Here is a 16,775-nt window from a genome sequence, read left to right on the forward strand (position 1 = left end):
AGATTTATTAATTTCACTCTTCTGTGTTCTCCGTCGTCTCCAGTGTTAACTCTCTGTTAACTGCCACGTTAATTTTTTTACTGTCCAACTTTAACTAAATCCATTAAAAGAAGAGATTTAAAATTAAGTCAGATTCTCAGTCAATAGTCAGTGATGACTAATAGTGAATTAATGACGATATCGACGTATCCTTCAATCCCCCCTTCAATGCATTTTGTATTAAATAATTAAATAATTAAAAAAATCATTATCCAATTGTGTACAGTCACATTTTTCAGCTGATTTCATTTGACTATATTACTCATATATGGACAAATGTTTTAAATAATAGTAGTAACGTTTTAGCGAAAGTGTCTAAAATGGTAGGTAATCATGAAATCTAGTTCCCTAACAAAAAGGTAAGATTTTAAAACGAATATTATGTGAGCTGAAAAAATATAAAAATATTTTTTGTGGGCCTTAAATAAAATTTAAAAAGTCTGGGCCTAAATTAAATAAGGAAAGGTCCATGTACTGTTGTTTTCAAGATACGCAGCCCAAGATCAGAATGAGACCAGAAGCTGGACCAATGATCTTGTCTTCTACAATTTTCTCCAGTGTCCACAGCTGTAGAAATTGCTGCAGCATGGCAATTGTACCCCGCAAGACTAGGATTAAATTGGTTGACTTGCAAGTTCTTGTTAGTTAGTGGCTTTTTAAGGTGCTGATTTGGATCTTCTTCCTAGCAATAAATATTAGAAACAAATCTTTTATGTTGACATGTTACTCACCTTAGAAATGTAGCATTAAATGATCAAAATCTTTTAATTGATACGTTCCTGACTACAATTAAATATACATGGACCGGTGTGTATATAGTATTTTCATCTTCATTCACTAGTTTGCAGAGTGCTTTGGTGTGTCTAGTCTTTTCATCCCTCGTGCTGTTGAGTGCATCAGTTTGCTGTATAGTACAGCAGCGCCAACCTATCCCTAGTGGAGTGATCTTATCAGTCAGATTGAGTTACTGGATTGAATGTGGTGTTTGAGTATATTGAGAATTGTGTATGTTCTTTATTTTGGATTTTCCCTAGTTATGACCTCTCTCTTTCTCACCTCACCTGTATAAATATTTATTGTACATTTACTCTAATTGTGTTCTCTCTGCTCTCTCATTCCCTTCTCCCTGGCCACTAAACTAGATTCTTCCTCTCCTATGTCAACACTCACGGCACCATCCTCTGCTAAAACCGCAATGGTTTTCAACGCCATGGACTCTGAAGACACCATCACCCACCGTCATCATCAACGGCGCAGAGGAACCAAATCCTCTCTTTGCTTCATGGAAAAGACAAGACAGAATGATTTACAGTCTGTGGATGTCATTCTCGGTTCACCGGTGGACCATGAAGATCTTCTAGACATCATCACAGATGGTCTTGGAGATAAATATTGAGATGTCGTTGAGATGGTTAACGGTCGTGACATCCCGATAACGCTAGCTGAGCTCCGCGAAAGGCTCATGGAAATGGAACATACCCTCCTCACAACTGGTGTTACCTCCTCTGCCTCGAGCTCGTCGACTCATGTAACTGTGAGTGTGAAGGGTCAGGTATGTTGGATCTTTACATCATCGAGTTTAACACACGAGACTATATTATATACACATATGTATGTAACGTGGATGTATAGGACGAGGAGGAACATAGAGTGTTTTGGATGAGAAGGAACGAAAAGATGCGTAAAGTGATGGAACGGTACAATGATGCGAGAGGTGCGGAGTGGAGAACATATGTTTTCTTATCCGAGGAAGGCTCGAACATATGTGAGGATAAAACACCTGATGAGGTATGTTACCTAGATTGTTATCATATATTATAGATATATATATAGACTTAATTCATTCATAAAAATGATATTGTTTTATACTGTGTGTTGTTAGATGGAGCTTAAGGATGGATATCAAATCGACGCAATGCTGCATCAGCACGGAGGGGTTTGGTCCATCCTCTATAATGTTTTGAGTTGAGTTTTGTGACAAATGTATCACGGGACACAGATAGCTCATCATAGTTTATGCATGTAATGCAAGAAAGAAACAAGATCTGTTTATGTAGCAAGTTTTGAATCGAATCAAAAGCTGCAAACTTTGATGAAATTAAAGTAACTAAGGGATTAGGGAATATGCTTTCTGTATAATATAAGTATTTATGTTCAATAATGGCAACATCCTGTTACCAAAAATCATTAAAGTTAGTTTGTTGCAATCTGCGGTTACTAATCCATAAGAGACTTATCAATTTTGTTTGGCCTGAAATGTTATGTTCGATTAACACACACATATAAACAACTAAACTATTATTATCTCTTCCCGCTCTTATTATGTTTGATTAACACAAAGTATTTTGGATTTTTCTTTTGTTGGTAAGCTATACACTACTGTGGATCATAAAAAAAAAAAGATGATAGGAAAATGGATTTACTTAAAATAAAGTTTCTGCATTCTCTTTCTTATTGTCTTTTTCCAGGTTGATATGGATGCTCTTATGCATATGACAGATGATGACCTCAAAGCTCTTCTCATACCAATGGTAAAATTCATAATAAGCTGCCACGTGTTTTTTTTCTTTCCACCATGCTTAATTTTAGCTTGCCTTGCTCTGGCTCAATCGATTCACGAGTGATAAGATAATATGCATTCATCACCACTCTTTGACAAACGCCTATGCTCTGTCTTTACAAGGTGTGTTCGTTTTATGCTTCCAGGGTCTGAGGAAGAAGATACTTCTTGCGTTGGGATCTACACGTGGATAGGTTTTGCTTCAAGCGTAGGGTGTGAATGATTGTCAGAAAAGATTATGCGCTTGTCTTTTTCATAGTCCCTTTTCTTCCTCATATGTTTCTCAAAAGTAGGTAAGAGTTTTGAGATTAAAATAGTTGTAAACTGAGAAAAGCACTGATATGGAATGAGGAAAGAAATTAAGCGTTTTGAGCTTTGGATATTACTTCTCTTGATGAACCATCTAGTAGAAAGCAATGGGGACAATGACTAGAGCTGGGAATTTGATTCATTATCCGCGGGCTCCGTTCCGTTTGACCCGCTGCAGGGCGGGTGCGGGTCGAATGATTTGAAAAAATTGTTCGCGGGTGCAGGTGCGGGTGCGGGTCGACCGAATTTAAACTGCGGGTATCCGTCAACCCGCAAAATTAAAAAAAAAAATCTTTTTAAAATATTATTTTTTAAAATAAAAATTATGTTTTTTTACAAAAAAATAATAATAGTTACGAATATTTTTTAAAATTTAATTAAAATATATTATTTATATTGTTTTTTAAAAAATATTAATAAAATAATTATTTTTATTATTTTTTATATTATCCGCGAATCCCGCGGGTTACCCGCTAATTTATGCGGGGCGGGTCTTACATTTTTTAGATGCGGGTCAAGCGAGTCGAATTTTTAAATCGAAAAAATGAGTCGACCCGCAAACCCAGCACTACGTGCTATCAACTGTGTCGAGCGGGATGATGACTCAAGCTCGACACAGTTGATAGCACGTTAAGCTTAGCTATTCGTCTTCTAATTTCGTCTAGTATAAAAATAAAGCCAGAATGAACAGCAGCCGACTTAGCTCAGTGGTAGAGCGCGTGACTTTTAATCCCGTGGCCGTGGGTTCGATCCCCACAGTCGGCGTTTGCTAGAAATACTTTTTTAAACCTCCACTAGGTTAATTGCCACTTTGTTCCTGGTTACATTTTCTTTTGATTTTCAACATCTAAATTATCAGCAAAACGTCCAGCGAAGATATCAACTTTTGTTCAGAAATACCATAGCTGAAAACGAAATCTACAAGCCCGGAGCTAAACTAAAGCATTAATCAACTGAAATGATCACTAACAAAGCCTTATGGTTCTGCTTAGAAGCAAAGAGAAAAATAAACAAACACTGACCTCAAAGAAGCAGCTTCATAGAAGTGAGTTTTCCCAATCCAAGGACCTGATCCAACGGAGACACTGTCTCAACTTTGCACCCTTGTTCTGAATCTTAATTAACGATGCTCATGAGATTGGACAAGGGGATAACAGACATGGTTTTCATAGTGGCTGGACCTTTCCCCATCTTCACCTGGTCAAGGCTTTAATTAATTTTTCGAGAATTTTACATTCCCAATATATTAAAAGAGATGCATTCGTAATTAATGCATTCACACTTTATTTTTTGAATTTGTTAACGTGTTGCCTTCACGATCATTTAACATTTAATGCGTTCACACACTAAGTTTTTTAACTACACTCGAAACAATTTAATGTGTTTGCATTCTATTTTTTTCAATAAGCTCTTTTGGTTCATACATTTTTAACATTTGTAATAGTGAATTGAAATTATTTAAAATTCTCTTTGTACAACTACTGAATAATAACATTTTTTTAAAAAATCATTAGATTTGCATCAAATAAAATGCTTGAGTGAGAATGTTTTAGAAATTAAAAGTTTCATATCTAACTTGGTTTCTTGAAAAGAGACATGTGGCAGATACGGTGATGAGTAGGGTCTAATGCTATACTCCAAATGTATAGATTGTTTCAAAATGTTACTTTTGGCAACTGTGATATAAGATAGCATCTACGCAACTCATGGAGGTCTCTTTCAAAGCTCTTTTCGGGTCTATGAAGATAACACTTTACTGTTGGGTTCTTTAGAGGAACTTGACAAGATTGAGAGGAAGAGACAGATTGGTGAGAATGATGATGATGATGATGATGATGATGATGGGAATATAACTCTAAACCATGTTTTATGGTCGTGTCCATGGATGGCTGATGGTCTGAACGAAAGTGATTACAAGGGATTTCTTTGGGGAGCTGATTGCACCGAGAGTTTTCTAAAACAATCGAAATTAAAGGTAAGTGGTTAACTTCGAATGATATTTTCGTATGTGATTATTTAAATTTAATGTGTTTTGTTTACCATTTTAGATGATCATAAGATCACATGAAGGACCTGATGCAAGATCAGATCGAGAAAACATGGGAAACATGCTATGCGGGTACTCACATTAACACTAATCAAAATTTACATTATTAAATTCAATAAAAACCAATTTCTATGAGTATAAATATACAACTTTTTATATTATGTCTAAGTTCAAACAACAAAAATAATAATAGATTATCTTATATAAAATACAAAATCTTAAAATATCACCAGCATTGTTTGTACAAACAATACAAATAATATTAGATGTCCTTTTTCTTAAACTATTATTTAGATTTTATTTGATTTTACAAGCATTTAGAAACTTAAAAATGAAAACATTGGTTCTACATAAGAACTGTTTAAAATTCATATAACATGAAACCAAACAAATATAATAGTTTTAGGTTTATCACCGAAAAATTAAAAACCTCGATCACTTCAACCGAAAAAAACAAAATAAATATGGATTTTAGAATGGTATTTATATTTTAGGAGGTTAAAAAATAATGTAATACGGAACGAATATCCAGATTAAACATACATAATGTTTTTTATCTTAAAAAGTAGGGCTGGGCAAAATATCCGGGACTGACGAACCGAGCCGAAACCGAACCGAAATTCAGGGTCCCAAACTCGATCACACACGGGGTAAATAACCGAATGGTTCCTAAACTGATGTATCCGAAGAACCGGTACTCAACCCGATCCAAAACGAGAACCGAATGAATATCCGAAGATTTCCGAAATGTAAATATATATTTAAAAATATTGTTTATAATTATATGTATAACTACTTTAAAAATTAAAATCAAAATTATATATTAAATATATTAATTATTTTGTGTAATTTCAGATAAAATATGATAGTTCGTATAGAAATATTCAAAAACTGTGTCCAATGAGTAATTTTAGTTTTTTGGTATATTTGGGTAGTTTGGATACAAAATACCCGAACCGAATCGAGTAATATGGGTAATTTGAGTATGAACCAGTTTCAGATATATTAGTTATTCAGTTATTTTAAGATTTTTTTACATCAAAACCGAACCCACTCGAATCCGGAAGGACTCGACTCGAATCCGGAAGGACTCGACTCGAACCCGACTCAAAATTTTGTAATATCCAGACGAGACTTAATTTTCAAACCTGAGAAACCCGTATCCGAAGAAAACGACGGATATCTGAATACTCATACCTATTAAAAAGATAATAAAATCAATAAGTTCATTCCGTGCAAAGCACGGATTATTACATAGTTTCTTGTATTTAGTAAACAATATTTTGTTCTTCTAGTATAATATAAACCAAAGCCAATTTGCGCGGCGCCGTCTTTGGAGTTGGTGAGCATCGACCATTTGGGAAGATTGTCGGATGTTGGACATGTACCTAAACACGCGTGAAGCACGTCGTATGTAAGACATATTCATCAATCATTCGTCAAAATACAATGCAGGTTAAGTCAACGTAGAAGAGGTCGTCTTTGTTTTATTCAATCACAAGAAATACAAATCAACGTTTATTTATAGTCAACACCTTCGTGTATACACGTCTCCTATATTTATGCATCTCTCTCTCTCTCAAGATAATTTTTATTTGGTTCGGAGCCATAGAAGAAGTTCTTCATTTCTGGCTGCTAGAGTTTTAAGAACATGGCAGCAGTAAGTCAACGGGGTCTTATATCTTTCTGTGTGTTTTACTTTGTGTGAATAGATAGTTATTATCAAATATGTCTTTTGATCTAGGTTACTAGAGTTTTTATTTCTTTTCCTAGATCTGCATACTTTGACATGTTTCATGTTTAAGATCTGAAGTTTTCTAGAATCTACATGCATGACTACAAGAATTTTCAGATTAATTTTAAAACGTTTTGTATGTGTATATGATCGTCACAATTCTTATTTTATTTTCCTAGCTAGTATCAATATGTTTGATGGGATTATGATTAGCATCCATAGAGATATATGGTTCTTGTGCCTTAGATTCATGTCTCTTGCTTGCAATTTACATGCTAGTCTTCTAAGATCATTGCTCCAAAAAAAAAAAGTCTTCTAAGACCTTTCTTTTGGTTCCTTGTGTGACTATAGAATCGTCCACACGTGCCCAAATTCGGAGACTGGAAGCAGGAGGATGTTGCATTCACGGTGATGTTCGATAAAGCCAGTAGGACGAAGCAAAATCCAAACATGTCTAATCCCAACGAGCATCCAAATATGAATCCAAATCCTGCACAAACTCCAAATCATAGATATGACCAACCACCGAACCACAATGTAAGACCGAGACACGAAAGATTCAGTAGCAGAGAAGAAGCCGAGTTCAGACCGTCTCCTGCACACAATGAAAGAAACAACAGAGTCAGAGCTCCTCCCCCAGCAGAAACGTACAACCATCAATCATATGGTGGTGGAGGTAGGTCACATGGAAATCCACAGGAAACAAAGAGACGGCCGCAACATGAACCTCCAAGGGTGCAATCTACGCCGATACGTAATCTTAGAGGTCGTAGCAATGAAAGGGTACGTTCACTTTTATTAATATACCGAGAATGTTTCATCTCGAACAACAGCTTTTAGCCGGTCGAACACGGCTCTCGTTCTAAAAGTTCAAAATGTTTCTTTTCCAATATATATATATATATATATATAGTCTACAAATTTAGATTTTAATTCACTTTTGAATTTATGGCATATAATTTCAAAATAAAAACTTAACATTTATAAATAGAATTATTATTTTTTGAAAACTATGTTATTATTTCTTTAGATATGATGATAATATATTTTTGAATAAATAATTTGTGATGGCAGTGTTTAGAACACTTCCAACATGAAATCATTTTTTACCATGTTTGGTACAAGTCACAATTCATCAATATATAGCTAAATAAATTTCATTTCCCCCCAAGGTCGCAATTCCGCCGTTTCCAGGATCGGGTTCGGAGAATCAGAGTTACACACTCATCTTTGACAAAGTGAAGGAAGACAAGAGGCAAAGTGGGAATATGAGGTCTTACAGTGGATCTGCTCATACCACCCCGAGTCGACCACTCAACGACCAACATCACCAACCGCTACCTTCTAGTCCCAAGGTATTTATATTCGTTTATTTATTGCTATATTGTCATACAATTATTTGAGTAATTATGCAAGCTTTGATTAAAGAGTACTACCGCCATGCATCAAAAGTATATATCATAATCTTCAGTCAAAAAAGAAGTATATATACTTTTCATTTATAATTATTAATTTTACATGATAGACAATTGGCTAGTGACATGACAAGCTAGCTTATAATTCCTTGGCTGTATACCTTTTTTCTTGACCAAAAAAAAAAAGAAAACCTCAATGTTCATCATCATAAGTAAAATATTGGGCAATCTAACATCACGTTCATCGTAAATGTGATGTGCAGAATTGCTGCTTCCCTCCATGGGGCCGAAAGTGACGCAAGTGAAGAGTGAAGATAATTTGTTTCTTCTTTTCATCAAATTCATTGTTTGTTGTTTGCTTCTGCATAATTTTCCATTTGCTGTTACGTACTCTTTTGTGTTCATATCTTTTTATTTCGATTGATAACACTACAATTTCGTCTCTATTGTATTGTGTTATATGATTTGCATCATGCATGGTAAATTGGTAATGCTTGAAGCTAAGTACGTTACGTTGATTGCAAACCGGAATAATGACTTTACCTAGAAAGTCCATGGTTAAAGAAGTAAACACGGACAGAAATTTACTTCTCGTAAAGAAAATGGGTCAAATAAAGTAGAAAACATTAGCCCAATGGGCTCTTCCAGCATCTACAGTGGGTCTCAACTTTGATACTTTCACTCCTCCAAAGAAACAGCGACAAAAAAACACCACGAAGTGCGTGCGTTATCTTTAACGTACAAAAAAAAAACAAAAACCATGCCGTTTCTTAAGTTGTGGGCCCCTCACAAGACCAGACCACAAACATCTTCTTTCCTCGACACGTGTCGAAACAGCATTGATACAAAGACCGCGTTCCTTCGTTTCCGTTTCTTCACCTTCCCTTTGGTGTTTTCTGCAACATTCAAAAAAACCCTAATTACACCCAAAAAAAAAAAGAGATTGCTTTCCTAATAATCCTCTCCAACGATCTCCCCCGAGCAAAAATTCGATTCGCCTCACGGTGAGCACCTCGAACCCTCGAATCGAAGAGTTCCCTTCAGGTACCTATCTCCACCAATCGTTTGTTGTTATTGATCACGGATGATGCTGATTCTCGATTTTCGAATTATCGTTGATTTTAATTCAACCTCGATAAATTTGAATTCTTTTGAATCTGAAATCGCTGAAGATCTGTTTTCTTTTTCCGTTTTGTTTTTAACTTTCAATACATTACGCTGAGGAGTTAATCAGATTGTGTGTGGCTGATGACACTTACAGGTACAAGAGGTTGGAAACTCTCTGATTTTTAAAAGATGAACACACAGCAGGGGTGGAGATCAACCCGAGGGATCAGACGGAGGAAAGCGTTGATTGATCTTAACGTGGCACCCAGTGATGTTGAAGGCACCTCTGCTGCTTCTGTCAGAGCATCATCTCCCATTTTGACTACACCTAGTTGTGATCTTCAAAGGGAGTCTGTGGCGCCTTCTCACCCTGCTCCCACCACGATTGATGTAGATGCTATCGAAGATGATGTTGTTGAATCATCCGCAATTGCTTTTGCTGAAGTGTGTATGCTCCCTCTTATCTTTTGCACTGATGGATGTAGGCTTTAAACGGTTTTGTTTTTATTTTTTTGGTATCAGGCTAGAAGTAAATCAACAGGTACACGTCGGAGGCGTTTGATGGTTGATGTAGAGTCGGGTGAGTTTATCTTTTTGTTGGAGTGATATGAGCTTGTTAGGATTTTGTGTATACTCTTTTGTGTTTGTTTCTTACTTGGACTGGTAAAACGCAGGTGGTACGACTAGATTTTCTGTCGACATGAGCAACAAACGGAGGAGGGTTCCTCCTAATCAACCTGTCATCGACTGTGAGCATGTCCCTGTTGACACCTTGTCTAGCTCAAAGGCTCCACCTCCTCCACCAGAGGAGCCAAAATTCTCTTGCCCAATTTGTATGTGCCCGTTTACTGAGGAGATGTCAACCAAATGCGGCCACATCTTCTGCAAGGCATGTATAAAGATGGCGATATCTCGCCAAAACAAGTGCCCTACTTGTAGGAAAAAAGTGACTGCGAAAGAGCTGATTCGAGTATTCCTTCCAACCACCAGATGATTGGTACATCGACAGTACCAGCCACCTTGTAAGGCTTACTAATGATTTTTTTCTTTCATCTGATGATTATGTAAATGGCTTAGATTTGATTAAATAAACAGGACAATGGTTTGTCACAGGTCTAATGGTTTGTCTGACTCTATCCTCAAATTCGCGAGGACTTCGAGGAACTGGCGTTTTAGTTTGAAGAAACAAACTTCATTGTTTAAGAAGGCCCTACCATTTAGTGGTAATGTCAAATTCCGAGGTTAACTCTTGGTTTACTAGTTGTTGTCTTATGTAATTTAGTGTCTCTGCAAACCTCAAGTCGATGCCTCTGTCTCTGTTACAGATGAAAAATATATATATGGAAACAAAAATTTGATACTGAATCTCATCTAACATGGTGCATCCTGATCTTATTATGTGTATGCCAATTCCCCTTCTGCATACTGATATATGCGTTAAGTATCTGCGTGGTGTCTAGACGTGGAGTTTATTAGAATATCTTGTATTGGATTGGAACTAGAGTGCAATGGTAGCAGAAGATATTACAGAAGCTAATAGACAGGGGTTTCAAGTTCGGTTTTATTTATTCGTTTCTTAAGGATACCTCGAGCTAGTATGCATCATTGTTCTTAAGGAAACACAGTTGGATGCATCAACACTGGTACCACCTGTAGTCTGAGATACAGGCATGGGTTTGTGTTTGATGAGGCCAGCTTTGAGAGGAAAATGACCAAGCCATCCTGGATGAAAGGGACAGCCACAATATGGTGTTCACGTTTTCATCCATCAGTCTTGGTTGAAGTGTTGGTTATCTGTTGCCTGAGTGGTCTTCGTGTGTACATCGAAGTCGAGAGTGGAGCTTGTGCCTCTCCACCTTGCTCACATCATCACCAACCAGATCCTATTTGAAACGTATTAATCTTCAATTTTGTGGTGTCTCAACCAACAATAAGAGTAGAGCATGAACATATCATTTCCACATTTACTTACGATCTATCAGTTCTTTTTGGATCAACAATCTATTGGCTGAATCAGAAATAAATACACTTAATGTTGAACCCCAAAGAATATAATAAAAATTAGATTTGGAAAAATAAAAATAAAAATAAAAATAAAAAAGTAGGTACAGTATGTGTTGAAAGAGTATATACATATAAAACATATATTTAAAATTAAATATACTACTACAAAATTTATTGAAAATTTTAAAAGTATTGTTTTCAAATTTAAAGAATCAAATTTAAATAATTTCAGTAATTCACATACACTATCTTGGATTTGGATCCAAGAACCGAACCGGATTAGAAAAGTCAAACCGCATTAACTCCAAAATTCGCTCCTTCCTATCTAAACCTCGAATCAACCAATCCTCCCATCCAAACACACATCTCCTCCTCCCTCTCCCCAAAACCACGATCAAATTCAATTTCAAAGCCATCGCCAAAACCAAAATTCAAATCAAACTCCTCTCATGGCGACGACGACATCCATCGAGAGCAGCGACGCGGAGGTCGGATTCGCGAAGCTCCAGGGCGAAGATTTCGAATACTACATGCAGACCTACTCGATCATCCTCGGCCGCAACTCGAAGAAATCAACCGTGGACGTCGACCTCTCCTCTCTCGGCGGCGGGATGAACATCTCCCGGAACCACGCGCGGATCTTCTACGACTTCGCGCGCCGCAGGTTCGCGCTCGAGGTACTCGGGAAGAACGGGTGCCTCGTCGAAGGCGTCCTCCATCTCCCCGGGAACCCTGCGGTCAAGCTGGATTCGCAGGATCTGCTTCAGATCGGTGATAAGGAGTTTTACTTCCTGTTGCCTGTGAGGAGCATCCTTGGTGGGCCTAGGGGGGTTGTTGCTGGGCCGGTTGGGGCTTACTACCATCAGTACGGGCCTGGGCCTGGGAAGAGAGGTGGGCGGGGAAGAGACTACTTTGAAGAAGAGTATGATGATGATGATGATGATGATGATGATGATGATGATGATGGTGATGATGATATGAGGAGGAGTGGGAAGAGCTCAAGGAGAGATGGATATGGTAACTAATCTTTTAGCTTTGATCTCTTGTTTGCGATGATTGATATAGGTTTTGAGCATTTTGCTTGAAAGAGTTTTGGAGTGTCATTGAGTTGGTCATTAGTGTGGGATCAATGTTCAAAAATATGGCTTAAGTTGTAATTAGACTGTTTCATATGAGATTTATTGATTAAGACCTAGGTGTAGTCTAGGCCGATTTTTAGAACCTTGGTGTGGATCATTTGAACTCAACATTGCTTGTTTTTGAATAGATCGTTGTTTGAGTAGTCACCACTTAAGAATGGGTGGTGTGCGGTTTATGTTTTGGTTTATTGTTAGGTTGCATCGCTGATTCTAAGAGAAGTTTCCTCTTTTGATACAAACATTTTTGTTCTACTTTGAACCCATGATTTATAGTTCCAGGCGTTTGGAGTTATGTATATATTTCTTGTTTTGATGGAAGACTTTATATTGGGATTAGTGGGAGTTGATTCAGACCCTGTGGTAACATCTTTTTTCTTCTTTTTTTTAATTTGGGAGAACTGTATCAACTTAATGTTTGTAGAGAGGAAGGGAGAGGGAAGAACAAGGGCGGATAGGGAAGCGGATGATCAGCAAGTTTTGCAGCTCGAGGAAAAAGATGTTGTGTCATCTGTTGCCACTGTGCTTTCTGATTCGTGTGGTCCAGGAGAGTACATGGCTATGGAGAAGCTTCATTCTGTGGTTAGTCTAATATCCATCATCTCTTCTTTCTTTGGGATTTATATCTTTGGGCTAGTGTTTTAATAAGCTTATATATATTCTTTCATCACAAGAAACGTTTTCAGTCGGGAGAATATTGAAAACAAAAAACTAGTATCAGTTTCTCAGATTTGCATTAATTCGTTAGAACCCAAACATATTTGTGCCTTAGTGTTTTATTTTGTTCTTACATTTTGTTAAATTTTATGTGGTTGCAATAGTCTGGAATATCCCATTGTGGGGATGCATCATCATAACTGTGTCTATATCTGTGACAGATGCTGGAGAATTATGGGAACATATGGCATCACAGTCGTGTAAGGAGATACCTAACACCTGAGAACTGGGCAGTTCCAGAGGCAAAGGGTAAAGCGTGGTACGGACTGCTGATGCTACTGAGGAAATACCCAGAGCATTTCGTTATCAACACTAGGTCAAAGGGCAGGGTCACTCATGAGTTTGTTTCCCTTGTCTCGCTTCTCTCCTGAAACCACATCCCTTTTATTTTACTTTTTTTTTCCCTGAACATCAAGTGATACCACATCCCATGATAGATTATAAAAAATCATGTGCTTGTTAGTGCAGGAAGTTTCCTACTTTTTTATGTAAATAAGATAGTGTCAGAGGTTAGATTTGGATGGCTCACTGAAACTAGTCTTTTTTTTGTTTTTTGCTTTGGAGTATTCCGAAAACAAAGATACAAATATGAATTAAATTGTTATTTAGAAATACAAAAAAAAAGCCCTCTGAATATGAACTATACAGAATATACCCCTTGGTTGGCAAAAGTGTTTATACAATGGGTCTCTTGAAAAGGGACTTAAGATGAAGGCTGAACCATCTGTTCTTTGGGAACACTACACAACTGTTCTCGAATACGCAACGCCAGTTGAGTTGCTTCCTTGTCCAGTTTCATCGTGTGTCTCCGCAAGCTTTGTTATATTAAAAAAAAACCCCACCAAATCAAACAACTTTCATAAACCTTTCAAAATGTAATGTTCTTGATCTTGTTTTGTACCTCGGAAGCCCATAAACAGTCACGTTCCTTACGTGGGATTATGTGAATGTGCGTCTGAAAAGAATGCATAAAGAAAGAGAACTGTTAACAAAAACTTCCCTCCTCAGAGATTTCAAGAGAAACAGACAAGTCAGTATGTGCTTACGTGAAATATGACTTGCCCAGCTGCTGCTCCGTTGTTAACAAGTAAGTTAAATGAATCTGATGAGAGTTAGAATCTTGGTTCAGTGATGAGTCTACCTTAAAATGTTCAAAGATTGCAGAAACAATAGGAAGATTACTTAAAAGAAGATGACAACAAGTGGTAAAAAACCGTTGAAAGTCTTATTACATTTGCAAAACAGATCACTATGTCACCAGAGATGGATGCTGTAATGCGATGTTTTTGAGAAATATGGAGAGAAACATACCACTGTCTGTAGCTTTAACAATGGCATTACTGATGAGAGGCACTTTGGAACACATGGCAGCAACTACCTGAATGCTCCTTGGAGGAGACCTATAATTAAAATCTTATACGCGCAGTATACATACATTTCAATACAATAAAAAAAAATTCAAACAGGAAGGCATCAGGAAGAGAAACAAATGGAACTAGCAACCACTCATGGTAGGAAGAGCAACTTACTGAGAGAGGAGTTTGCTCTAAGGTTGGATAATGTAACTTTGGAATGATAAGAGAGTGCCTGAGAATGACCAGATTATAAAAAAAAAAAGTTGATAGCAATTAGAATTCAAGAACAACAACAAAGCTAGCAAAACATGTTAACAATCCAATCCACTAACCAAAGATCAAAAACCGAACCACACTAAGTATTGAAGGGAGCTTTAATCAATGTTCAAAAAATCGCTAAACGTTAAACTAAATGCTTTATACGGAATTATTAATTAGGCGGGGCCGCATAGACTGATTTTTTGAATGTCTTGAACAATCATTTCATTTATGGGGCTGCCTAAACCGATTTTTTGAACACTGGTCTTACTACATAGAATCACAGCACATTAAGAGAGAATGAGATTTTTATTACCCATGGATAAGTGGGCTCGTATCCAAAATACACAAGCACATGTCATCCTCGTACAACTGCGTCAAGAAAAGGAAAAAAGAGATTAGTTAGTTTATGTTCTGTTCTGTTCTGTGCAAGGAACAGAGGAAGTTAAAGTTTAGACCTTTAGAGACGGAGACTCGCCACGGACAATCTTGCAGAAAACGCAGTCGTTTTGGAGATTGGATGAGTCGACTTTCTCGTCGCTGGTTGAACCTGAGGTGCAATCGGAAGCCCTGAGAATGGAGTCTCGCGTCGTGTACGGAGAAGATGGGTTGAGGTGGGAACAGAGGATCCCGAGCCTTCTAGCTTCCATTGAAACTAGAACAGAAACGATTCTTCGATAGCAAACAAACAGTGAGGATGAAGAAAGATTGAGAGGATGGTGTATGGACTATGGAGAGTGGTGTTTTTGTTTTATCCACAACCATCCATGTGATTGACTCTGTCTTCTCGTTTTGTTCATAAGCCAATTCAGTTATAAATCCCATAATAATGTTTTCTACATTAACAATACTAATTAATAATATGATTAGCAGCACCATTCACATTTTTTAACAATTACTATTATCATTGAAGTATAAATAATAATTTATGCATTTTTGTAAGAAAGTAGATGTTACGTCTGCACTTGCAGATATAATTATCTTACAAATACTTATTAGTATATGTTAGTGTTTTTACTTCAAATATTTAAATTGAGATTAAATATATACTATTTTAAAAATTTGTCATTATTTTAACCAGATTTGTTATATTAATTTTTATTAATTATCCAATTAAATAAATAAATAAATAAATTTATTTTTAATATAAAACAAGAAAAACTTCCTTAGATATCTTTTTCACTTTATTTTCATAAAATAGTTTTTAAAGAAGAAAATAACCAAAAAAAGTTTTACTAAAAGGTAAAATATGTATTTATATCTTAAAAGTTAACTAACATAAATTTAGGGTTTAGAGTTTTGGGATTTAGTTTCAAATTTCAAAAAGTAAAAAAAAAAAAAAGCGATTATTTTGGTCATTTATTTTTTAGATCTATATTCTGACAACAATTTAAAAATGTCATTTGAAAGAATTGTCCATAAATAATGTTAAAGTTTTAATAACTATAATTATTTTCATAGCTTATAATTTGTTATTATTTTACTTATAATATTACATAAAAAGTAAAAAAAAATCTTTGTGAAACTATTTTTTTCAGAATATTTGTTTTTAAACCCATGGAATACAACTGAATGTAGTAAGATTTTGAACAACCAAAAAAAAGAGAATGTAGTAAAATCATGATAGTGATTTATGAATGTATCTAATAAAAGTATACAACCCATGATTATGTTGGGTATCAATGTGACTCCTCTGTGCCCTCTCGAGCCCCATGAAATTAAGCCTTTGTATTGTTGTTATATATGCATGTGTGAGTCTTTGACATGATGAGATTGTCTTTGACATGATGAGATTTCTTATGTAAACATGCAACTGCTTGGTTTATTAATACCCTACTAGTTAGATCTATATAGATCGATGGATAAAATTGGGTGTTTATTTGCTCTATTTAGGTGCTTAAGGACCAAATTAGAAGCTTTTTTACTGGAGGATGTATAATGAATTATAAATTATTTATAAGGAATTAAAGAGAGAAGTGGTCAATATTGTTTTAACGTTGACGTTTGACTAACACTTTCTGCTGCATTCACATTGACCCACACACGTGACGGCATGCTATCTTGGAATCTTCCAGCTATTAAGATTTTGTTAC

At 36.2% G+C, this 16,775-nt stretch overlaps 5 protein-coding genes and 1 non-coding gene across 9 annotated transcripts; 5 read left to right on the forward strand and 1 right to left on the reverse strand.

Moving 5' to 3' along the window:
* Window positions 1-752: 752 nt before the first annotated feature.
* Window positions 753-2,198, forward strand: LOC108826945 (putative small ubiquitin-related modifier 4). The gene is given in 4 exon segments (XM_018600290.2): window positions 753-1,591; window positions 1,672-1,827; window positions 1,922-1,969; window positions 1,971-2,198. Coding segments are annotated over 4 exon segments (381 nt in total). The 5' UTR covers window positions 753-1,447; the 3' UTR covers window positions 2,004-2,198.
* A 1,403-nt stretch (window positions 2,199-3,601) lies between these two features.
* Window positions 3,602-3,673, forward strand: TRNAK-UUU (transfer RNA lysine (anticodon UUU)). The gene has a single exon. It is a non-coding gene; the product is annotated as a tRNA-Lys (tRNA).
* Window positions 3,674-6,484: 2,811 nt separating this feature from the next.
* On the forward strand, window positions 6,485-8,569 carry LOC108825981 (RPM1-interacting protein 4-like). Its single transcript, XM_018599342.2, has 4 exons — window positions 6,485-6,615; window positions 7,042-7,473; window positions 7,863-8,045; window positions 8,369-8,569. The coding sequence occupies exons 1-4, from the start codon at window positions 6,607-6,609 to the stop codon at window positions 8,399-8,401; spliced, it is 657 nt and encodes a 218-aa protein (XP_018454844.1). The 5' UTR covers window positions 6,485-6,606; the 3' UTR covers window positions 8,402-8,569.
* Window positions 8,570-8,969: 400 nt separating this feature from the next.
* On the forward strand, window positions 8,970-10,577 carry LOC108824213 (uncharacterized). Of its 2 annotated transcripts, none has more exons than XM_056994419.1 (5): window positions 8,970-9,149; window positions 9,367-9,656; window positions 9,735-9,792; window positions 9,887-10,234; window positions 10,308-10,577. In XM_056994419.1, exons 2-4 carry the CDS (start codon window positions 9,402-9,404, stop codon window positions 10,204-10,206), a joined length of 633 nt encoding a protein of 210 aa, XP_056850399.1. In that variant the 5' UTR covers window positions 8,970-9,149; window positions 9,367-9,401; the 3' UTR covers window positions 10,207-10,234; window positions 10,308-10,577. The 2 variants fall into 2 exon arrangements, with proteins under 2 accessions (XP_056850399.1, XP_018453089.1); XM_018597587.2 differs by having other exon boundaries at window positions 8,972-9,149; window positions 10,326-10,577.
* A 914-nt stretch (window positions 10,578-11,491) lies between these two features.
* Window positions 11,492-13,617, forward strand: LOC108823708 (FHA domain-containing protein FHA2). Its single transcript, XM_018596977.2, has 3 exons — window positions 11,492-12,233; window positions 12,777-12,934; window positions 13,231-13,617. The coding sequence occupies exons 1-3, from the start codon at window positions 11,666-11,668 to the stop codon at window positions 13,438-13,440; spliced, it is 936 nt and encodes a 311-aa protein (XP_018452479.1). The 5' UTR covers window positions 11,492-11,665; the 3' UTR covers window positions 13,441-13,617.
* LOC108826081 (adenylylsulfatase HINT3) lies at window positions 13,591-15,858 on the reverse strand. 3 transcript variants are annotated; one of them, XM_056994422.1, is made up of 7 exons: window positions 15,141-15,858; window positions 14,999-15,054; window positions 14,599-14,656; window positions 14,381-14,447; window positions 14,116-14,206; window positions 13,971-14,024; window positions 13,591-13,886 (listed from the first exon to the last, which is right to left on the reverse strand). In XM_056994422.1, exons 1-6 carry the CDS (start codon window positions 15,330-15,332, stop codon window positions 14,009-14,011), a joined length of 480 nt encoding a protein of 159 aa, XP_056850402.1. In that variant the 5' UTR covers window positions 15,333-15,858; the 3' UTR covers window positions 13,591-13,886; window positions 13,971-14,008. The 3 variants fall into 3 exon arrangements, with proteins under 3 accessions (XP_056850402.1, XP_056850400.1, XP_056850401.1); XM_056994420.1 differs by having other exon boundaries at window positions 14,116-14,171; window positions 15,141-15,847; XM_056994421.1 differs by lacking the exons at window positions 14,599-14,656; window positions 14,999-15,054 and having other exon boundaries at window positions 14,116-14,171; window positions 15,141-15,821.
* Between the last annotated feature and the right edge of the window lie 917 nt (window positions 15,859-16,775).

The sequence above is a fragment of the Raphanus sativus genome, chromosome 9 (assembly GCF_000801105.2).
Source record: "Raphanus sativus cultivar WK10039 chromosome 9, ASM80110v3, whole genome shotgun sequence".
Taxonomy (NCBI): Eukaryota; Viridiplantae; Streptophyta; class Magnoliopsida; order Brassicales; family Brassicaceae; genus Raphanus; species Raphanus sativus.